Source organism: Jaculus jaculus, chromosome 17, assembly GCF_020740685.1.
Source record: "Jaculus jaculus isolate mJacJac1 chromosome 17, mJacJac1.mat.Y.cur, whole genome shotgun sequence".
NCBI classification, from domain to species: Eukaryota; Metazoa; Chordata; class Mammalia; order Rodentia; family Dipodidae; genus Jaculus; species Jaculus jaculus.
The window spans coordinates 5558888-5582720 of record NC_059118.1 but is presented as its reverse complement, the minus strand read 5'-3'; the positions used below and the strand labels follow the sequence as shown (position 1 = coordinate 5582720).

The window sequence follows — 23833 nt, the reverse complement described above, 5'->3', positions numbered from 1 at the left end:
TGAATAGAGTGGCAATAAACGTGGATGTGCAAGTACCTCTCAGGTAGTGGGAAGAGTCCTTAGGATATGTGCCTAGGAGTGGTGTAGCTGGGTCACATGGTAGACCTCTTTTTAGCTCTCTCAGGAACCTCCACACTGATTTCCACAATGGTTGGACCAGATTGCATTCCCACCAACAGTGTAGGAGGGTTCCTCTTTCTCTGCATCCTCATCAGGACTTACTGTCATTTGTTTTCTTGATGATAGCCAATCTGACAGGAGTGAGATGGAATCTCAAAGTAGTTTTGATTATTTGTATTTCCCTCATGACTCAGGATGTAGAACGTTTTTAAGATTTAAAAAAAAAATTATTTTTTTGTTTATTTTCATTTATTTATTTGGGAGCAACAGGCAGAGAAAGAAAGAGGCAGAAAGATAGAAAATGGGTGCACCAGGGCCTCCAGCCACTGAAAATGAACTCCAGATACATACACCACTTTGTGCATCTGGCTTCCCTGGGTCCTGGGGAATCAAGCTGTGAACTGGGGTCCTTGGGCTTCACAGGCAAGCGCTTAACTGCTAAGCTATCTGTGGTAGTCAGGTTCTGCATTGCTGGCAGAAATCACCCAAACAAGAGAAGCTTCTGGGAAAAAGAGGTTTATTTTGGTTTACAGGCTTGAGGGGAAGCTCCATGATGGCAGGGGAAAATGATGGTGTGAACCGAGGGTGGACATCACCCCCTGGCCAACATCAGGTGGACAACAGCAACAGGAGAGTGTGACAAACACTGATATGGGAAAACTGGCTATAACACCTATAAGCCTGCCCCCCAACAATACACTACCTCCAGGAAGCATTAGTTCCAAATCTCCATAAACTGGGAACCTAGCATTCAGAACACTTAAGTTTATGGGGGACACCAGAATCAAACCTGCACACCATCTCTACAGCCCCCCTTTTTAGATTTTTATATACCATCTTTATTTCTTTTGAAAACTATTTAGTTCCTTAGTCCATTTTTTAACTGGATTGTTTAACTTCTTATTATTTAGTTTTCTGAGTTCTTTGTATATCCTAGATATTAATCCTCTGTCAGATGTATAGTTAGCAATGATTTTCTCTCATTGTGTAGATTATCTCTTGGTTCTATTCACAGTGTCCTTTGCTATACAAAAGCCTTGTAATTTCATGAGGTCCCAGTGGTTGATTAGTGGTTTTATTTTCTGAGCAACTGTGGTTATATTCAGAAAGTTGTTGCCTATGCCAATATGTTGAAGGGTTTCCCCTACTTTTTCCAGTAGCAGTTTCAGAGTTTCACCTCTGATATTAAGATCTTTGATCCATTTGTACTTGATTCTTGTACATGGAAAGAGACAAGGATATATTTTCATCTTTCCATGTATAGATACCCAGTTTTCCCAGCACCACTTGCTAAAGAGGCTGCATTTTTCACTTCTACTATTTCTGGTTGGTTTTTTCTTAGTATTTCTATTTCCTTACTTGTGTCTTGTATTGATGTCCTTATTTCATTAAGCTGGTTTCCTGTGCTCTCCTTTATTTTCTTCTTTCTTTGAATTCTTCTTTGACTTTTTTTTGAACATAGTTATAATCTTTCTTTTGAAAATTTTCTTAGGCATTTCATCTAAATAAGTCTCACTGGAGGTCATTTCTTATGGATTTATAATTTTTCATGGAGTAATATTGTCTTGATTTTTTGTGTTTCTTGTATTACAATGTAGAGATTTTTGCATCTTGGGTTAATTTGATGTTTAGGTTTTCTACTTATCTGCAGGATTCTTAGACATGTAAATCTGATGTTATGTGTCTCCAGGCTAGGAGTTTAAGGTGCCAGGCGTGGCTCTTACATTACTCCCAGAGTCGGAACAGAAGCGACCCGAGGTGTTGAGTTGGCCTGCCATGCAAGTGTTCTAGTAGGCTGGGTGGAACAAAACACAGGCAGACTCTAAAATTCAGCTGAGCAATACACACACTCAGTGAAAACCAGCATGGACTGCTTATGTGATGGTGACCATTAAAACAAACAGATAATCTAACAAAGTCCCCAGGGGTGTGTGTTGCCCCACACCCTTAATCCTGTCAACTGGGAGGCTGAGGTTTCTGGTCTGTAAAGGGTTCCAGGTCAGCCTGGGGTGGAGTGAGACCCTGCCCCCACGAATGACAGAAGACGACGACACAGGCACTATAAATCAGGAAGCAACAAAGGGCAACCCCAAAATACAGCCTATTTAAGACTGGCAAAGCCGGCCATCAATCAAATCCAACACCCAACGTGCCCTGATATGGAAGGTGCGATCAGCACTTGCAATGCAGGCCGACAGACCAGGCTTTGTGGCGGGAGGCCATTATCTTTTGGAATAGCTTAGAGTCTCACCTATGCTGAATGCCCGCTTGGGTCCCTCTTTACTGCACGGTGGCTTGGCTAAGCTGGCTGGATCGGTGGGTCCGCTGCTCTGATGGCCTGTGCTGGGTGCTGGGTGGCTGATCGCCCTCCCCCAGGTCTCCAGTGGTTGCCAGCACTGGAGGTTGGGGGAGGGGAGGCCTGCAATTGTACGGGAGCCGTGTAGCTGGACCCCGTGGTCCTCCTCCTCAGCAGCTGCTCAGCTGGCCCTGCTGTCTTGTCCTTCAGGTTCCTTAACTCTGTGCGTCAGGCGGAGCCCGGTGTCGGTGTGGACCAGCACCGCCGCAGGAGTGGGTGCCGCCTCCTCCTGTGGCTGCTGGAAGCTCTGGGTCTCTCCTGCTTCTCTGCTGAGGTTGGTAATTCCTTATGCATCTTCACTTTTTTTTTCTCCCCCAACATAGGGTCTCGCTCTAGCCCAGGCTGACCTGGAATTCACTCTGTAGTCTCATGGTGGCCTCGAACTCATGGTGATCCTCCTACCTCTGCCTCCCGAGTGCTGGGATTAAAGGGGTGCGCCACCACGCCCAGAATACTTTAATTTTTGAGACAGGCTCTCTCGCTGAACCAAGAGTTCACCAGTTCCCCTAGGCTCAATAGCCAGTGAACCCTAGGTGCTTTCTGCCGCTGCCCCCCAGCCCTGGGTGACAGGTTCATGCCCTCGTGCCCATGTGGGTGCTGGGGATCTGAACTCAGGTCCTCACGCTTGGGTGGCAAACCCTTTACTCACCACACTGTCTTTGCAGTCCTATTAGGTTGAATGTCTGTCACTTACAACGAAGGCTCACATTTGGTCCGCATATATAGGTATAATGAATTTCTTCTTCTTCTTTTTTTTTTTTTTGTAATCTTATTTTGAGTGGTAGGCATGTAACCACCCAGGATGGAGGCCTGTACCAGGCAAATTGCCTCAAGCTTTATTATCAACATGTAAAGCAACTCTGTGAGCATTCAACCCACTCCCTCACGCCCCACTGAGCTCGCTCCCTAACAGCATGGTTTTATCCCCCCAAACTCTTTACCTATCTGCGCGTCTCTGTGTCTTGGGCAGTTCTGACTCACGTCCCCCTCCCGAATTCCCTTGTTTTAATTACCCACTCCTGAACTTCTCCTCCCTTAGCAGCTCAGCTCGGATACCCAAGTCCCAGACATAAATGCCATGATTAAGAGTAGCAGACCGTCACTGCTTTTGTGAAGAGGAAAGAGAATCGAAGCCCAGCCACTTGAAGTTTTTTTTTTTTCCCCTGATTTTTGAAATTACATACACACAGAAAATGTACTACCCAGATTTGCTAAGCCTGACGCATAAGCGGCATAGGTATACTTAGGGAGGATCGCCGCCCAGGTGAGTAATTAGGTCACTGTCAACCCCAGTCACAAGTGCCCCTGTCCTCTAACAACACGGACCCCCGAGTTGCATAATCAATCCTTGCTTTTTCCTTCCCTCCCTCCTTCCTTCCTTCCTTCCTTCCTTCCTTCCTTCCTTCCTTCCTTCCTTCCTTCCTTCTTCCTTCCTTCTTTCCTCCTTCTTTCCTTCCTTCCTTCCTTCCTTCCTTCCTTCCTTCCTTCCTTCCTTCCTTCCTTCCTTCCTTCCTTCCTTCCTTCCCTCTCTCTCTCTCTCTCTCTCTCTCTCTCTCTCTCTCTCTCTTTCTTTCTTTCTTTCTTTCTTTTTGAGGTAAGGTCTCACTCTAGCCCAGGCTGATCTGGAATTCACTATGTAGTCTCAGGGTGGCCTCAAACTCATGGTGATCCTCCTACCTCTGCCTCCCGAGTGCTGTGATTAAAGGCGTGTGCCACCACGCCCAGCAATCCTTGCCTTTTTTTTATCTTTATTTTGGTTTTCCGAGGTAGGCTTTCGCTCTAGCCCAGGCTGACCTGGAATTCACTCTGTAGTCTCAGGGTGGCCTCGAACTCACAGCGATCCTCCTACCTCTGCCTCCCGAGTGCTGGGATTAAAGGTGTGTGCCACCATGTCCTGCTCCTTGCCTTTTCTTTTGCATTCCTAAGCAGCGCAGTTTAATTTTACCTGTTTTAGAAGAGCATAGAACATAGATTGCCTTAGGTTTCAGGCAGAAGGGTGGGAGTCTACGCACCTTCAGTTCTTGTAGGAAAAGCTAAACTTCCCCCAAAACAATTGTGTCCATTTATCCTCTCTTCAGCAGGGCTGATGGGCTCTTGTCATCCAGCTTTGTCAACACCTGATGTTGGCTGCATTCTAACATCTTTGCAGATCCTGTACCTGCGCAGTGGTATTTCTCTGTGACTTGAATTTGCATATTTTCCTGATTGCTCATTAAATTGTACACCCTTTTATATGCTCATTAAGTTATTCTTCATGGTTCCTCTTTTGTGAAGGGCCACTTCAAGGCTCTTGCCTGTCTTTTTTTTTTTTTTTAAATCATGTTGTCTGTTTTGTATTCATTTATGAAAGTTTGTAAGAATCTTTGCCTGTGAGACTTTTGTTGTATAGAAGTTTCATTGTTTTTGTCATGTTGAAAATCCAATTTAGGGCATTGTGTGTACTGGGCAAGTATTCTTCCACAGAGCTGTGCCCTCAATCCCTGGAAGTGTTTTTAAATATTTTCTTCTGTTCCAGAGCATGATTAATTCCTTTTTGTCTCTTAGACTTTAAAAATAATTGAAAATTTATTTTTATTTTACATATTCATTTACAAGTGGAGAGAGATAGAGAGAAAAAGAGACAGAGGGAATGGGCAGGACAAAGCCTCCAGCCACTGTAAACAAATGCATGCACCACTTTGTGCATCTGGCTTTACGTAGGTACTGGGGTACCAGTCCTCAGGCTCTACAGGCGAGCACCTCAACTGCTCAGCCATCTGTCCAGCCCTTTTTGACTTTATTTTTTCTACTTCTTTGACTTAAAAAATTATTTATTTGTGAGCAGGAGAGAGAGAGCGAGAGAAAGAGGAAAAATGCGGGTGCATCAGAGCCTCTTGCTGCTGCAAACAAACTCCTGATGCACATACTCCTTTGTGCCATCTGGCTTTATATGGGTACTGGGCATTGAACTGGGCTGGTAGGCTTTGCAAGCAACCACCGGACCATCCATTTTTTTTAAATTCTTTAAAGCAGGGTCTCACTCTGGCTCAGGCTGGCCTTGACGTCGCAGTGATCCTCCTGCTTCAGCCTGTAATTCGCCACTCAGAAGTCTAAAGCGGGCGGGTTGTAAGTTCAGTGCCACCCTGATCTTGTCAGCCCAGGCTAAGGCTCCCCGACGTTCTTTCTGGGAAGGCTCTTGGTGTCACCCATGACTCTCCTTCAGACTTCCATCTGCCCTGGTCCTCGTGTCTCTCTCCAGGAAGTCTAGCTCCTCTCCTGTAAGTGGACCATGAGGTGACCTTTGGGAGTGGATCTAGGTGAAAATCTCGAGAAATAATTTTGTATTTGCACCAGACATATTTCTGCAAACTCAGAGGGACACGCTACACATTGCTTTTTCCTTTCTAAGGGTCCTTATTACAATTTGGGAAATGCATCTGTGTGGTCAACACTGTGGAGTATATTACAATTGCTCAAACATATCACCACAGACTAGTTGGTTCACAAGAACAGAAGTCCATTCCCTTGCCATTCTGGAGGTTAGGCGTCTGACAAGGTCTTGGCTGGGCTGGGCGCTCTGCTCTCTAGGGGAGAATCCTGGCTTTCCTCACCTCCCAGCTACTGAGGGCTGCCAGCAGTCCTGGTATCTGGATGTGTCTTTGTGCAACATCGTCTTTGTGTGTGCACTACCCATTGCGCTCTCCTCACGTTCAAATTTCCCTCGTATTATAACACCAGATATAGATTAGGACCCACCGTAACCTGGTATGATTTCATTCTACCTGCAAAGACTCTATTTCCAAATAAATACGTATTTATAGGTCTCATGGGTTAGGACGTCAGTAGATGTTTTTGGCAGGTGGGTGGGAAGTACACAATTCAACCCCCACCCCAGCACAGGAGATATGATTATGATACATTTGAGAATAAGGCCATCTACTTAGTCAAACTAATCTGAAAGTTGGGTAGGCTTGTTTTAAAATATTTTATTTGTTACTTATTTATTGATTTGCATGTGTGAAAGAGATATAGAAATAGGCAGGGAGAGATAGAGAGAGAGAGAATGGGCACACCAGATCTTTCAGCCACTGCAAAGGAACTCCAGATGTGTGTGACCCCTTGTGCATCTGGCTTATGTGGGTCCTGTGGAATTGAACCTGGGTCCTTTGGCTTTGCAGACAAGTGCCTTAGCTGCTAAGCCATCTCTCCAGCCCATGGCTGGGTAGTAAAGTCTGATCCCACCCTTGCTTGCTGCTCACTCTCTCCTTCTTGTCTACCAGTATGATAATGTGACTCCTTCCCTTTCCAACGTGTGGCGCTTTCCCAGTCATCATGTACCCTCTGGAACTGTCAGCCAAAATACACTCTTTCCTTTGTGAAGCTGCTTCTAGTCTGGTATTTGGTTATTTGTTCACAGCAATGAGAAAATCATTGACACACCTTGAAAGTGTGTGATCAACAAAGGGTCAAATGTGAGCGAGAAAGGAGAGAAATCTGCAGCTTGGGGACACAGGTGGATCAGACTCTGTGCCTGGTAATTGAACCAGTGGAAAAAGTTATAGAGCCAGAGAGATGGCTCAGCAGTTAAGGCGCTTGTCTGTGAAGCCTAAGGACCCTGGTACGATTCCCCTATGCCCAAGTAAAGCCAGACGCACAAGGTGGCCCATGCATCTGGATCATGTTCAGTGGCTGGAGGCTGTGGTGTGCCCATTCTCTTTATCTTCGTCTCTTTCTCAAAATAAGTATATAAATAAAAGTATTTAAAAAAATCTTGTAAAATGCTCAATACACAGTCAATGAGTTGATCTGATCTTTGTGGTATGTCTGGGAATGTCCCAACAGTTAATAGATAATCTGTTGTCATTAAGATTCCACATGTCCTGTGTATCCTATGGTTCACCTTTAGTGTCCACTTGACTGGACTTAGAATGACCATGAGCGTAGCTGTGAGGGTGTTTCTAGAAAGGCTAAACTGAGGAGAACAGACCCATCCTGGAGTAATTGGTATACCCTAGGAACTCTGCTATTTTCCATCCTAAAACCTTTCATCTGATTTTGGCCTGGATATACTTCCTTGACAATCCTTACTCCAATTTGCTGCAAGATAGCCAGTTCTTTTGGAGGTTAACTCTTATTTTATCTCTTTTGTTTTGGAGAAAATTTGCCAGGCAAGTAATAAGTGTTAAATAATATTTGTAAGATAGATTTAAAAAAACCCACTGGCTATATCTTTTATCTACCAGATTTTCTTTCTCGACTATCTTTTCTATTTTTTTTTTTTTTTGAGGTAGGGTCTCACTCTAGCCCAGGCTGATCTGGAATTCACCATGTAGTCTCTGGGTGCCCTCGAACTCACAGTGATTTTCCTTACCTCTGCCTCCCGAGTGCTGGGATTAATGGTGTGTGCCACCACAGACTGCTTTCCACTATCTTATTAATCATACTAATGATGAAGTCCTGGCCCCAAGGGAATATGAACACCCTTGTCTTCAAAGTCTGCTTATAAGATATAAGACAGTGTTTGGAAAATAACCAAAGTTCTGCTTTTTAAGCCTCATAGCAGAAAGACATGGCTGTTGCAATAGTGTTTCCCCCATCTAATGGGTCAGGCTACTACTGAGTTTTAAGCACATGATTAGAGGGTGATGCAAATCATCCATTCTGTTTTCCATTCCCACCAATTTTACAAGTGGGGACCTTAAGGTACATATGTGAAAGATCTTGCTGCTGGCTAGCTAGACAATCAGTTAAAGAGATGAAATTAGAACTACTCTCTCTCCATTCCATTCCATTCTAGCCAACCTCAAGTGTAAACTGAATTTTTCTGGGACATGCTAGCACCTTCCAACTAAGAAAAAAAAGGCAAATGGTGCTTTAAGATATAGCATTAATCTTAATATATCTTTAAAAATATTAATTTTAATGGCCATCACACAGATTTTTCATGACATGGACCACAGGTATTATCCAACATCTTTTGACATGCAGTCATGCAAAATCCTAAATAACATAGCCAATGTCTATGCGGTTTTCCAAGACTACCTTAGACCATTGGCCATGGCTTTGCCATGTTATCTTTTAAGGTTCTGGTTCTGAGAAGTTGGTCCAAATAATTGAAGCAGTGATTTCATTTTTTTTTGGAAAGTAAGCGAGGCATGGTCTGATACTGGACTTCAGAAGGGCATCAAAGAGGAGGCACTCCTGTTGGTATGGGGACTTTTCCCAGTACATTCTCACTCCATTCCAACATAACCAGAAGTGTGCTCTGGTGATGCAGATGGTGTCATCCATAGAGGGAAGGTGTTACCACAGCAGAAGAAACTTATTAGAACTGGACATGTTCATGACAGAGTGTCCTCATTGGGGCCCTGGGACATCCCCCTCCTTCCTGGTGGCTTTGCCTTCATTTTGCATTGAGCTGGATGGGCTAAGGCAGACTCTGTCACTAAGACCTCTGGTGACACTATCATAGGATGGTGGGAAAGATGTGGCAGATGCAGTTTCTGATTTGTTGGGGAGCACGCCATTGTCACCTGCCATCATTTCAACAAAGCCTTCACCTGGAGATGGCATAGCTTCCTCCCTGGCCCTGGACACACTCAAGGGGCTGGAGAGCATTAAGGAACGATGCAGCACATAGCTCCGATAAGCCTTTTGGATGACAGTGGCCGAGACATCTTCCTGCTTCCACCGGAGGGTGGTTGCTATTGGTTCGTAGGATGCCTTTGAAAGATTCGTTGCCATAAACTTCTCCTCCATGGTTGTCTTCAGAGAATCTAACTCCCCAGATTCCCCCAAGACCTTTTTTGTGAAGGCGAAAAGGATATCCAAGCAGTGGATCTTATCTCCAGGCACCAAGGGCAGGTCCATTTGGATTAATATTTTCTGGTTAGGTTTTGGGATCCTTAGAGGACCAGAGAGGGTGTCGGCGAAGTCCGAGAGGACGGAAAAGGCGATGAACTGGGTGGCCTCAGGGTCGAACTTCTCCCAGGTTTCGTAGAACATGTCGAAGTCGTCCTCGCCCAGGGGCTCCGTGCTCTCCTCGGTGGCCACGTTGAAGTTCTCCAGGATCACCGCAATGTACATGTTGACCACGATGAGGAAGGAGATGATGATGTAGGTGGTGAAGAAGACAATGCCCACAGCTGGGTTCCCGCAGTCTCCTCTTGTGCCACTGCTGATGGGCAGGTTGGGGTCACAGTAGGGGGGCCCCGTGTTGAGGATGGGGCTGAGCAGGCCGTCCCAGCCGGCCGACGTGGTGATCTGGAAGAGGCACAGCATGCTGTTGGCGAACGTCTGGAAGTTGAACATGTCGTCGATGCCGGCCTCCCACTTGACGTAGGCGAAGTTGGCCATGCCGAAGATGGAGTAGATGAACATGACGAGGAAGAGCAGGAGGCCGATGTTGAAGAGGGCGGGCAGGGACATCATGAGCGCAAAGAGCAGCGTGCGGATGCCCTTGGCCGCGCGGATCAGCCTGAGGATGCGGCCGATGCGGGCCAGGCGGATGACCCGGAAGAGCGTCGGGGAGAAGTAACTTGCAAGGGATGAAAGGATTGCAGAAAATATCAGACCTTTGAAACAGGGAAGACAATGATCTAATTAATCTCCAGCTATCATGGTGTTAGAAAGCGCTATGCAACCCCCCAGGTGAGAAAAGTCAATGGCTTAACCAGCAGTGGACCCTGCAAGCTACACCACTGGCCAGCCAGGCAAAATGTGCCAACTGGTGCAATGGTGGCATGTCTGCTGTGGGGGAAACCAACTGTCCTCTGATTGGATTTGAAGCCCACTCAGTTGGAAGGCATTCATACCTGGTACTAAACCTGGTCAAAAGCCTATGGTTTGGGAGGTCATAAACCCTGGGGTTAAGCTACTACTGTTATTTGGTTAAATGGATATGTTATACCCACCATCTTGCCCTGTAAATATTTATGCCCTCTAAATGTTCATGCCCATATACCAATGCTACTCTCACTTTTGGTTAGAAAGCTATTTTTCAGGTAGTGGTGACCACTAGGGTCACTCAAAACTCATCAAAGTGCTGAGAAGTGACAGTGGAGTGTTCAGCACAAAGTGAGGCATATCTATCACACCCACCAAGGCTCAGGGGCTGCTGTAGAAGAGGTGGTGGAAAGAATGTAAGGGCCAATGGGGAGGACTGCTTGTAATTCTGTCTTCCAGACACAAAGTGGCCCTTGCATTCATGAGGGTCTACCTCCACAAGACCTGGATGACAGAGGGACGAAAAGAAAGCAAAATTGATGACACTGAAATAGAAGAGGGGACTAGGTGGAGCTAGAAGGGACACAGTGGAGGGGATGTGGGAGGAAGTGAGGGTAGGAGAGGAGGTTAGGATGAGAGTGCATTGCGTGTATGTATGGAGGTTGTCAATAAAAAGTTAAAAAAAAATCACTAGTCTTAAACCCTGACTGAGTTGGCTATGATCCCATTTCTTCACATTTTCTCAGTATAGACTTCCACCTGAGAAGGTCCCAGGGTCCTCTGAGCCTGGCGCAGTGGCTGGCACAAGGCACAGCTCCGTAATGTCCATTCCAGTAACCCTCTGTGCCTCATCTTGGTCCTGTTCTTACACGTCCTAATCTTTCCCTCTACCCAGAATATCCTCTTCTTAGTTGGTCTCTATGGTTAAAACCCTATCTTCTTCAATGCCCTATGTATGCGTGTGTGAAAATATCACAGTGAATCCCATTAATTCATACAATTGATATGTGTTAATAGTTATAATAAACAACCCATTATCTTTTTGCAGCCCAGTTCCGCTGGAAGTGATTGTAGTCTATCCCACATCCCACAATGCTTTGTTTGGAACATGACATCGCCCCTGCCATGCCTGTTCCTCCCACCCTGGTCCTGGGCTTGGAGAAGGCCAGAAGCCCCTGTGACTCATCAGCCTATCCCCTGCTGTGACGATTGACCCGGTTCCTGGCACATGGTCCCACAGATAATTGCACGGAGCCGGCACTAATGATAAGGGGGCCTAGAAGTTGGGCAACTTGCTGACAGCTAAACCAGAATGTCCCTGAATGGCCAGCTGTTGGTACAATGGCTGGCTCTAATTTCTTTCTTTCATTCCCAGCGGGGCTTGAGCTCTGTGTTAAGGCCTGAAGAGGGGCTTTGTTAAGGTTGGTTACTGCCTGAAAACCTAACTATGAAGGGTTAGGAAGATGAAGAACGCACATATCCCCTATCTGGCATCTTTTTAAAAATATACTTAATTTATTTATTTGAGGGAGAGAGAAAGAGGGAGAGAGAGCGAGAGAGAATGGGCACACTAGGGCCTCCAACCACTGCAAACGAACTCCAGACACATGCGCCTTCCTATGCATATGGTTTACGTGGGTGGCTGGAAAGTTGAACATGAGTTCTTAGGTTTCACAGGCAAGTGCCTTAACACTAAGCCATCTCTCCAGCCCTCGCTTTACTTTTTTTTTTTCTTCAAGATAGGATCTCACTCTGGCTCAGGCTGACCTGGAATTAACTATGTAGTCTCAGGGTGGCCTCGAACTCATGGCAATCTTCCTACCTCTGCGTCCCAAGTGCTGGCATTAAAGGCGTGCGCCACCATGCCTGGCTTCTCGCATTACTTTTGAGGTAGGGACTCTCACTGATTCAAGTAGGCTAGCTACCCAGGGAGCCCCAGGTATCTTGCTGTCTTTTTTTGTTTTGCTTTGCTTTTCAAGGTAGGGTCTCACTCCGGCTCAGGCTGACCTGGAATTCACTATGTAGTCTCAGGGTGGCCTTGAACTCAAGGTGATCCTCCTACCTCTGCCTCCTGAATGCTGGGATTAAAGGCACGTGCCGCCACGCCTGGACTTCCTGTTCTTATTCCTTGCAGGAGGATTACAAATGTTACTGACACGAATCGTTTTTACATGAATGTTGAGATTTGAGCTCAGATCCTCATAGTTTCACACTCCCCAGCCCTCAAATCTCTTCTGAAGAGAGTCTTTCTCTCACCGTGCAGGTAATTCACCTCCTTTCCCAGAGAGTCTTTAGGAGTCACTTCACATGACAGCGCCCACCTCCTGCTGCGATGACTGTAATGATGAGGCCCACTCGGAGCCCCGTCATCTCACAGCCTTTAGTTCTCAGTGGAGCATTGGCTCCTACTGGTCCCCAGAGTTCTGGAGACGGGCTGTGGACTGTCTGGTAACAGCACTGTGTAATGGCACAGAGACAGGAAAGACAGACCCCTTTGTTTTCGCTGAGACTATTTCAAGGGCATTTTTTTTTAAATTTTTTTTTTATTTGAGAGCGACAGACACAGAGAAAAAGACAGATAGAGGGAGAGAGAGAGAATGGGCGTGCCAGGGCTTCCAGCCTCTGCAAACGAACTCCAGACGCGTGCGCCCCCTTGTGCATCTGGCTAACGTGGGACCTGGGGAACCGAGCCTCGAACCGGGGTCCTTAGGCTTCACAGGCAAGCGCTTAACCGCTAAGCCATCTCTCCAGCCCAAGGGCATTTTTTTTTTAACCCAGATACCCTTGGAAGGCTGCACATATCTAACCCGTAACATTGTTTTAAAAAGCAAGCTGTCTGCCCCATTGGTTTGGAATGTGCAACCCAAAACAACCTGACCAGGGAGGGAGATGGTTCGGTTGTAAGACCACTTGCTGCTTACCCATGAGGGCCAGAGACTGCCCAAGTTCAACTCCCTAGAGCCCATGTTTGCATGCTGGGGAGGGCTATGCACTTGGAACTGCTGGCGTGTTGACTGCAAAAGCAAGTGGCAGCTCCAGGTTGAGGGAGAGATCCCGTCTCGGGGAAGCATGGGGATGAGTGACAGAGAAAGGCTCCCGAGGTCCTCCTCTGGCCTCCACTTGCATCCACTTGCATGCCTCTGTATACACACGTGGGCATACACCACACACAATCTACCACGCCACGCAAACTCTGCACACACACACACACACACACACACATGCACACACCACAAACGAACACGAAGCCCATCCAGGCGGGCGCGAGGCCGCCCGCTCACGCCCTGTGGCCGCCACTTACTGCCGATGGACAGGACGACCACGATGAGGTCGAACACGTTCCAGCCGTTGGTGAAGTAATACTGCCGCAGGGCGAACATCTTCATCACGCACTCGCCCGTGAACACGGCCACGAAGAACTGGTTGATCCTGCCCAGGACGCGGGTCTTTTCCTCACTCTGATCGTCCGTCTCCACCATCATGGTGATCATGTTGAGGCAAATGAGGACCATGATGGCGATGTCGAAAGCTTGCCTGGTCACGACGTCGAAGACGAAGCCCTGGTACTTGTTCTGAGGAAGAAGACACGCACCGTGAGGCTCCTCTGCTTTGGCCCCCTGCCTCCCACTGCTAGGTACCGAGAACTCCACAGGATTGAAACCTGGGTGTCTTGGCCTTTTTTTTTTTTTTTTTTAAAAATTAATTAATTAATTTATTTATTTGAGAGTGTGAGAAAGGGAAAGAGGCAGACACCCACAGATGGGGGGGGTGAGAGAAAGAGAGAAAGAGAGAGAGAGAGAGAGGAGAGACAGACAGAGAGAATGGGTGCACCAGGGCCTTTAGCCACTGCAAACGAACTCCAGGTGCATGCTCCACCTTGTGCATCTGGCTTATGTGGGTCCTGGGGAATGGAACCTGGGACCTTTGGCTTTGCAGGAAAGCACTGTAACCACTAAGCCATCTCTCCAGTCCTGTCTTAGCCTTTTAAACCTTATTCAGCCTCTCTTGACAATCTCTCCAGTCTATGAATTAACACGTTGTATATAAAAATTTTTTCTTTTTCTTTTTGTTTTTCTTTCTTTCTTTCTTTTTTTTTTTTTTTTGAGGTAGGGTCTCACTGCAGCCCAGGCTGATCTGGAGTTCACTACATAGTCTTGGGGTAGCCTTAAACTCATGGTGGTCCTATTACCTCTGCTTCCTGAGTGCTGGGATTAATGGTGTGTGCTACCATGCCCAGCTTAAAAAATATTTATTTACCATTATATATATATATTGATTGAGTATGAGCATTCTAGGGCCTCCTGCAAATGCCACTTTATGCATCTGGCTTTTACATGGGCATTGGGGAACTGAACCTAGGCTATTAGGTTTTGCAAGCACCTTTAACCACTAAACCTTTACTCTGTGTTTTTATGAAATTGAGAACTTCAGTATATGAGCACAGTATAAATTGCTCAGATGCCCACTGGGTTGTACTCTTTGTTCTCTCTCCCCCGGCCCCGTTCTGCTGAGGGGCCTCCTCAGTGGGATTATCAGTATTCACCTTGGGGTCGTGGATGCACCAGTCTCTGGGGGGAGGGCAATGCCTCAGAGTACACCTTCCCTCCCTGTGGCTCTTAACTTTATTTCTGGCCCCTTTTTCACAGTGTTCCCTGGGTGCATTACAAGTCTCCTTGAGTGTTGAGCTCTCAGCAGCCTCTGGTTTTCTGCCTTGTGCTTTGAGTCTCCTCAGTGTCTACCGCTGTCTCCCTGGAGAAGGTTCCCAGTTGTTGGCTAGCTATTTTTCTCCACCGCCAAACTGTGATCTCTCCAAAGGTGGGGAGTTTTTCCATCTTGCTCACCATCCTAGCCTACTGTCTTCATGCAACAGATCCTCAATTAATGAGCGAGCACAAGGCAGAATGAGAGGCTCTGATTAACAACACTTCAACATTTGAACACCACCTTACCGACTTTGATTAGGTATAATTCTATACAGAGGGCTTTCTGCATGGGTTGTTATGTTCAGGGTTCTACAGGAGTGGCCATGAGCGTAGGGGAGAAGAAACTGTCACGATCCTTCCTGACAACTTGCAACAGCTGCCGAGCAGGAGGAGGGGTGGAGTGATATAATGAGGGTTCGGGGTCGCATCTCTGTAACCACAGGTGATTAAGGATGTAGTGGTCTCAGGCTTATTATTTTCTTACAAAGCCCAGTCTGTGAAACCTGAACTTTGAGATTTCTATAGCAGAGAATGTTATAGAATCAAATGTCCCTGTCTTGGAACTCTCCTAGATTTTTCTATGGATGAGACAAGATTCAGGCAAGCAGTGTGGTGCATGTGTGTAACTCAGGAGTCTTTATGTGGCAATGGGTTAGCCCTGCCATGAATGGCATCCTTACCCCTGGGCCGACTGTTCTGCTTAGCTAACTAGTCTGACAGGTTGGACCTCCCAAGGGGAGCAGGAGAACGTTCTAGTGCCTATAACCTGATGCAAAGGAAGATGGACTGGGGAAGATGGAGTCTCAATGTGCCCATCCTGACAGCAGAGAGGATATTCCAGAATCACTCGTGCCCCTCCTTTTGGCCAGACAACTTAATGAAACAATGGGCCCCAAAGAATTGGAATTTCCCCCAGAAGACACATGGTGAGAGAAGGCAAAGGCTTGGAGCCTGGTGCCAGCCAGAGTGAGCTGGTTTCCTAGAAAGACTGTGGCTGAGAGCACGATGCTCAGCGATGGGCAGAACACCTTGATCAGGACTTATCACCCCTATTTAAACCTGGACCTCATGTCGAACCCCAAAGATAGACTTTGGGAATCACTGGATCCTTTTGTTTTTCTTCCCTATTAGCCACATTGAATAAATCTCATTTTTCTGCTTTCCATAGTCACTTATCTCCACTTATCTCCTTAATTGGCATATTGAAGTCGGGATGAGAAGTTCAAAGTAGGTTGTTAAAATTTCCAAGGCTCAGAAATGTACCCCAAAGGCTCTGGTGACATTAGAAAAAAGTGGGAACCCCCTTCCTCCACTGGGTATCTGTCTTGGATCTAGAATTTAAGGAAGACAGATGACCAGGCTTGTGTCGCTCAGCAGGTAGTGTGAAGAGGTTGTCTGCCATGTGGATGCTGGCCAGAGCGAGGATGGGCCAAGACCTATGAGGCCTGCAAAGCAGCCATCCACAGACTCTGCTTAGACTTTTCCCTGCTAGCTTCCCTAAAACTACAAAGTTTTGTTTATTCCAACCTATCTCAGCTTTTCTGGATTAGGAAACAAAAGCAAGAATGTCTGCAATGCTCAGGCCATGATGTTAAGGAAAGAGCCACATCCCTTTACTGACTAGCATCGTGTTGATAGTCCATTAGAAATACGCCTCCCTCCTAAACAGATGGGGGATTCCTTGGAACAGGGATGGGGTATGAGATCCACTTTCCTTGTTGCACAGAAGATCTGCCCCAGTCCCAGAGGAATTAGAGGATCTTGGCTGTGACATCTTAGAAGAAATTGTGTGCAGCCCCGACGCCCACTTTTGGATTGCTAGGAATTCCAGCATTAGGCTCTGTGCCTTTGTAGAGACACAAAACTCATCAAAGCAGAAAATAAGGGGCTGTCAAGAATTCGACATGAAATCAGGTTTCTAATGTGCCCTCCAAGGTTCAGGGAACACTGCAGAAGAGAGAGAGGAAAGAATGTAATGGGAAGGTGTACTGGGGGGCATTGTCCTCCCCACAGGACCTGACTGGTGTCCCTCCCACAGAGATCACCAGTATCCCACTGAAGAGGACCCTCAACGGAATGAGGATGTGTGAGAGGGGACATGAGAGGATATTAACGTGATAGGACTACAGCCAATTTATAATATGTTCATATATTAAAGTTCCCAATTAAAAAAAAGTTTCCTTTTGAAATGCAGCCCACACTATCCCAGGGTCAAGGAGGGAAAGACGCTATGGCTGTCTATAGTATTGGTCAAGAGGGGAGAAGCTGGATGTTGTGTGATTAGCATGTGGAGGAAAGTGTCAAAACATTCATGATTTTACTACAGGTTGCGCCTAGCTTAGGACCCGCTGATTCAAATGGGAGTTTTCAGCACTGGTGTGGTGCCCAGGAAAGGCCACTGTAAACTCAGTTGCTGGATGTCAGTAAGCCTGGGAATCTTCTTCCTACAGCCCCCCGGCTTGAATGTCGAGGACCCAGCTCTGTCTTTTACCGACATCTTGTAATTCAGGGCCACTTCCTGACCACTGGATTTCTCTACAGAACGACGCTCAGGCGGCCTGCTACAGTTCATTTATTTATTTATTTTTCAGCTTCATCCTAGCTCAGTTATCTTGATGTCTGGGAGACTTTAGAATTTCTCTGCCCTTAAAGGGGTCTGGCTCTCTTGTCCCAATATTAAACTTTGTGATAGTTGATTTCAGTTGTCAACCTGAACAGGACTCGTTGTGGAAAGAAATCTCTGGGCACGTTGGTGAGACAGTTGCTACACTGGGTCAGTTGTAGTGGGAAGGCCTGCCCCTACCCGGAGGGGTAACCATTCCATGGGCTGTGCGTCCTGGACTCCATGCAAGGGACACTCCAGCTGAGCATAGGCTTCATGGTGTCACAGACAACATGACCCATGATGCTTCATGTTCCTGTCACCGCATGTCTCCACCATGATAGACCGTATGCCCTCCACCTGTAAGCTGAGGGTGAGTTTTTGTTGTTGCTTGGTTTGCTTTTTCAAGGTAGAGTCTCACTCTAGTCCAGAGTGACCTGGAATTCACTCTGTAGCCCCAGGGTAGCCTCAAACTCATAGAGATCCTACTTCTGCCTCCTGTGTGCTTGAAGGAAAGGCTTGTGTCACCATGGCCGGTGTTCACACTATAAGCTGAAATAAAGCCTTTCTTTCTTTTCTCTTCCTTTTTCTTTTTTGATTTTTCGAGGTATGGTTTTCTTCTATCCCAGACTGATCCGGTATTCTGGAATTCTCTATGTAGTCTCAGGGTGGCCTTGAACTCATGGCAATTCTCCTACCTCTGCCTCCCAAGTGCTAGGATTTAAGGCATGGGCCACCATGCTCAGCTCTTTACTTTCTTTTTTAAAAAATAAATGTTTTATTTATTTGCATGGAGAGAGAGAGAGAGAGAGAGAGAGAGAATGGGCACACTCTAGCCACTGCAAGCAAATTCCAGATGCATGTGCCACTTTGTGCATCTGGCTTTACATGGGTGCTGGGAAATCAAACCCAGGTTGTTAGGTTTGGCCAATGCCTTAACCACTGAGCATCTCTCCAGCCCAACCCTTTCTTTCTTAAATTGCTTCCAGTCAGTTACTTAGTCATAACAATGAGAAAGTAACTAATATAAACCACGTGTCAGAAACTAGAATCAGAGTGAATTGATGGCCACTATTTGCAAACCAAGTGTGTCAACGGTTATAACGCTTCCTTTTTTTTTTTTTGTCTTGTAAATGTTTTTGAGACTTTTTTCTACCAAATCTGGGATGACTTATGTAAGAACTACACATTGCTTTAGAAATCCTTCATGCCTTAGCCAACAGAATGAATGTCCTGCTAAGCCTTTGGGGACAGGCCTGCCCCTTCGTTGAAGGTCCTTACGTTTTTGCCCTTGTATGGGGAAGGGCCCTGGGAGCCTCTGTAGCTTTCTTCTTAAAGGCTGCAAGTTAGCCACAGAAAGAGATGCGATGACTATTCCATTTAATGTGGCGGGCGGCCCAGAAATTCAGCATCTCCATTCCTAAGCCTGTCCCGCCACTCCCAACAGGGAGCTATCCTGGGGCCTCCCTGAGATTTGATGAGTCTATTTTTATCAGAGGACCGAGAAAGGACCTGGGCGGAATCAAGTGCAGTATGTAAACTGCACATACGGGAGGGACACAAGGACATGCCTCTTGAGATCTTGAAAAAAGGGGAGTTAAATCTTTTCTTCTTCATTTTGTCTGTGTGCATGTACGTGTGTGTGTGGTGTATGTGTGGGGGTGTGTACACGCGACGCTATGCATGTGGCGGTCACACGACCACATTAGGGCATTGGTCCCCTCACCTTGCCTGGGGCGAACCCCTCCTTTACTTGCTCGCTGCTGGGAAGGTCAGTCTAGCTGGCTCACAAGCTTCTGGATTCTCCTGGCTCCACCTCCCACTGCCGTAGGAGTGTTGGGATTGCCGACATGGGCACCACTTTGAGTCTGGCTCACTGGACACTGGGGATCTGAACTCTGGTCAACAGGCTTGAAGAGCCACTGAGACATCTTCCCAGCTCCCCTGACCAATCCTTACACTGCAGCACAGGATAATGTTTGCTTCCCATTCTGGGGGACCATGACCCCATCTGCTCCATGGAGCCCATGGAAGTTGTGTTTGGGCCACTGTCCTTCTGGTCCGCCTGTAGGGTTATGCTAGAGACTCACTGCAACCTAGATCACGATGCACCACCACCCACATGTTTCATCTTGGGCTCTAACTGCCCTTACTGTGATCAGCTTAATGCATTTCCAAGCGTGTGTTTGAACTCTGAAGTTATTAGACAACTCAGTACTTCCTAAACAAGTTTACCGGAAGCATCTGCAGGAACAATTTTCACACCAGAAGCACCAAATTACTTCATTCCAGCCTCTCATTCATTGGCCTGGGAACTTAGATCACTCCCATCTCCAAACTCAAACTTCCACACGGCTCTTGACGGATCCCACCCCAGCCCATGCAGAGGGGAGCTTGGGGGCTCACCAGAGGCCGCGGGATGGGTTTCTGGGGTTTCTTGGAGCCCAGCTTCTTCATGGCGTTGTAATACTTCTTCTGTTCCTCCGTCATGAAGATGTCCTGGCCCCCTAAGTGCAGGAGAGGACCACACTGATGTTATTAAAGTCGAAGAAGCGCGGGAGAGGAGGCTCAGAGGGTAAGCGCACTTCTTGCGCAAGCACAAGGGCCTGAGGGGGGCCCGAGACTGCCGGAGTTCAAATCTCCAGATCCCATGTAAACAGCTGGACACAACCAGGGAAGCAGGGAATCGTCAGAGCCATGGACGCTTTGGAATCAGTAAAGAGACTCCGTCTCAAAACAAAATGGGGCGGAAGAGTGATGGAGTGGGACACCTGATGTTTAGCTCTTGTCACCATAGGTAAGCTTCCTCTGTCCCAACAGGTGAACCCATGGGGCACCACTCCACACACACGTATGCACACACACGTATGCACACACACAAAGGTCAAGTAGCAGGGTCCTCCAGGGATAACAAAGCCCAAGCATTCCCTGTGGAAAGGACCATTCCCGGGCTGCTCACCGGCTCTGTCGGGAAGCATGCCACGCCTAGGACCAAGGAGGGCGAGACATTCCCGAGCCTAGCCTGGGCATGCTTGGGTCTCTGAAACGAAGATGGCTTCTCCTGACCACCTATCCATCTGGGGGCAGCATCAGGAATGCGAATCTAGGTCTCCGTGTTGCCGTGGGGTCTCCTGGGGGCCCTTCTCATCTTCTGTAACTAGAACTATGTGGGCTCTCTAGAGCTCAGTCAGCACCCATGTGGAACACAGCTTTCCGCCCATCCCAAGGAGGGCTGGGACGAAGCCTGGGGCCCTGGTAATGGTGTGTGCGTGTGTTCATGTGCGTATGCGTGTGCATGTGCATGTATGTGGCAGTCAGAGCCCTTTCTTTCTCTCCCTGCTGGTGTTTCCCAAGGAGTTACTGTGATGCTCCCAATGCAACTGGTTCCAGCTCCGAAGACGGAGGTTACTTTTGAAAAAGAGGAGGTAGGAACTCAGGGTGCGCGTGTGTGTTTCAGTCGGGGGGGGGGGGAGTGTTGCTAGCATTGACAGAAGTGCAAGCTCTTTTCACAGTAGCAGCCCAGGCCCCAGGCGGGTAGGAGGACCAAGCCCAGAAGCAAGGTCCAGCTTGGTGCCAGGGGCATGAAGGGCTGTGGATACTTGGCTTTAGTCATGAGGCCAGAGCTGGCCAGGGGCCAGGCAGTACAAGGTTCACTGCTGGAGTAGACATATCCGAGCCCCACTTATCTTTTTCTTCTGTTGGTTGAAGTTGTCGATTATGACCCCAACAAAGAGGTTCAGCGTGAAGAAGCCACCGAAAATGATGAAGATGACAAAATACAAGTACATGTACACATTGTCCTCCCACTTGGGCTGAAGGTCCACCTGTGGTCGAGACAAAGAGGCGGCTGTCTCAGTTTAAGGCTCACCCTAAGAGCCAACCCCAGGACAAGGCTCTGCAAGCAGGAGTGCAGGAGACGCAGCAGGAAGAGGAGAAAGACTAAAGCAGAGGCGCTGCTCACTCAGCCACTGTGAGCTGCGGGCGATGGGGCTCCATCCACTTGGGGGCCCCCTGAGGACCCGCAGAACACACCTCAGAGTGGCCTCACTAAGGGATGGGGAAGCTAAAGTGCCCGTCTGTAGACCCCCTCCCAAACTTTCTGGGGACATCATATCCCTTGCCCTTCGGGGAGAGGCTGCTGAGCAAACTCGGATGCATCTCAGACGTTCAGAACCAGAAGTGAGGCGGGCGGAGGACACACGGGCAGGGCATCAACTTCCTGTGCCATGGCAGACAGGAGTCCTTCCCTGCCATCTGCCGTGGTTTGAATGGGAAATGTGCCCCATAGACTCTTGGGCTTGAACATTTGTTTTCCCAGCTGGTGGTGTCATTTTGGGAGATGGTAGAGCTTTAGGAGGTGAGGCCACTCTAGAGGAAGTGGGTCATCAGAAGGGGTGGTTCTTTATAGCATAGCCCCGCTTCCTTTCTGTCCTCTGCTTCCCATGTGACCAGCTGACTTGTGTTCATTCTGCCTGGCCTTCCCCGATGAACTGGGCCCTCCTGAGCAGTAAGCCAACATGAATCCTTCCCTCCTTCAATCAATTCTTGTTAGGTATTTGGTCAGGGCGACAAGCGAAGTATGAAACAATATGATTGCTCTCATGATATGACTGGCATTCCTTCTAGTTTGTTCTTATTCTAGCCACTACCCTGGCTCTTGTTGCTATCTAGGAAGTGGCCTCTTGCAAACTTCCCTTTAGCAGTCATTTGGTGCTCTTTGCAAGGATGCATTTGAGAAGCCCATGAAGGTTACATGGAAGGGAGTGAGCTGGGCAGGCTTAAACACCCAAAGAAGGGCCAAGTGGGCACTGTTGGAGAGGCGGGTTGTGTGGAAGACTGGCTCTTATGGCACCAGCTCCATCTCCCTATCACAGCTACAGACTGATGTGGTGGGGGGATAGGCAGGGGGGAGGGCTGTAGGGATAAAGGCTGACACTTACATCTCGGGAATCAACAGCCGCATACATGATGTCCATCCAGCCTTTAAAGGTTGCCTGGAAACAAGAAGCAGAGATACTCAGTGTCTGCTCGTCTATCTAACTGGACCCTTGCGGGCCATGGCGGCACAGTGAAAGAGCTTGTAAGGAGGCTTGGTAAAGAAAGCATTGGCCAGAAAAGGAGGAAGGAAAGAGTCCTTTGGGTGACTTGAACAATCTTGCATGATTTAAGGAATAGAGTGGCATTGGAGACATGGACCTTTCCAGAATGTGACTTGAGCTGGGCCCCTAGATGCTAGGCTGTAGTCATAACTGCTATCAGTTCTCACGAGGCTGCTCTGTGGCCTCATGGGACCACCAATTACTCAATCACTTATGCGCTTGATGTAAGAACGGGGTGGACACCTGGGGGATGGGAAAATTGGGAAGAGAAGACCTTCACACTCCTGTCTCTAGTGTTAGCATTTGGAGGTCTCGGAACTGAGCTTGGCCTGCCTGAAGCATGTACCGGGCATGAAAGGTATCTCAGATTTTGCTCTCCTAAACTTGCTATTGCCTTTGACGGGTTGTTTCAATTAACATGTCTGTCTGTTCTTCTCATATATAACACCAGCACCTGGAGGCAGTTGTGGCTATCTGTCCCAGGGCCAAGCACAGTGCCTGGCAGACCACAGCTATCCAGGGATTATTTGATGACTGAAGGCATGAAGCAGTGATACAGTGCAGGAACTCACGGGTGAATGGCATAGGTATACAAGTAATTGTGACCACACTTTAACGAACAGATGACTGAATGAACAAATGGATGAAGGCGAGGGATGAAGGAATGGATAAAAAGTGTGATGTTTGGGGGATGGAGAGATGGCTTAGTAGTTAAGGCATTTTCCTGCAAAACCTAAGGACCCAGGTTCAATTCCCCAGTATCCATGTAAGCCATATACCCAAAGTGGCACATGTGTCTGGAGTTCATTTGCAGTGGCTGGAGGCCCTGGTGTGCCCATTTTTTTTCTCTCTCTCTTAAATAAATAAATAAGTAAATTTTCTTTTAAAGCCTGATGTCTGGAGAGTTCCACACTAAGTGAGACATCTCTATCACACCCTCCAAGGCTCAGGGCCCATTGCAGAAGAGGTGGAGGAAAGAATGCAAGAGCCAAAGGCAGAGGAGGAGTGCCTTGCAATACTCTCTTCTGGACACAAAGTGGCCATGGCAATCATGACCTCGGAGTAACTAATGCTACTGACACAAGACCTGCATAACAGGAGGGAACAAATGATGACATCAGAGTAGAAGAGGGACTAGTTGGAAAGAAGAGCGGATTTGGGGGGGACAAAGGGGGTGGTGGGAGGGTGTTATGATCAGGGTGCATTGTGCATATGTATGATATAAATAAAATATATAAATAAATTTTAT

At 47.5% G+C, this 23833-nt stretch overlaps 1 protein-coding gene across 2 annotated transcripts in view; it reads right to left on the bottom strand.

Annotated features, from left to right (window-relative positions):
* Nucleotides 1–8812: 8812 nt before the first annotated feature.
* Scn10a (sodium voltage-gated channel alpha subunit 10) overlaps nucleotides 8813–23833 on the bottom strand; it is a 121075-nt gene continuing 106054 nt past the window's right edge. The window contains exons 24-28 of one of the 2 annotated variants that reach the window (XM_004662102.2): nucleotides 22426–22479; nucleotides 21168–21309; nucleotides 19892–19992; nucleotides 13482–13752; nucleotides 8813–10029 (exon numbers count right to left, since the gene is read on the bottom strand). In XM_004662102.2, coding sequence (XP_004662159.2) covers nucleotides 8813–10029; nucleotides 13482–13752; nucleotides 19892–19992; nucleotides 21168–21309; nucleotides 22426–22479 — 1785 coding nt within the window. Of the gene's footprint in view, nucleotides 10030–13481; nucleotides 13753–19891; nucleotides 19997–21167; nucleotides 21310–22425; nucleotides 22480–23833 lie in introns of both variants that reach the window. The other variant, XM_004662101.2, reaches the window with a different exon arrangement.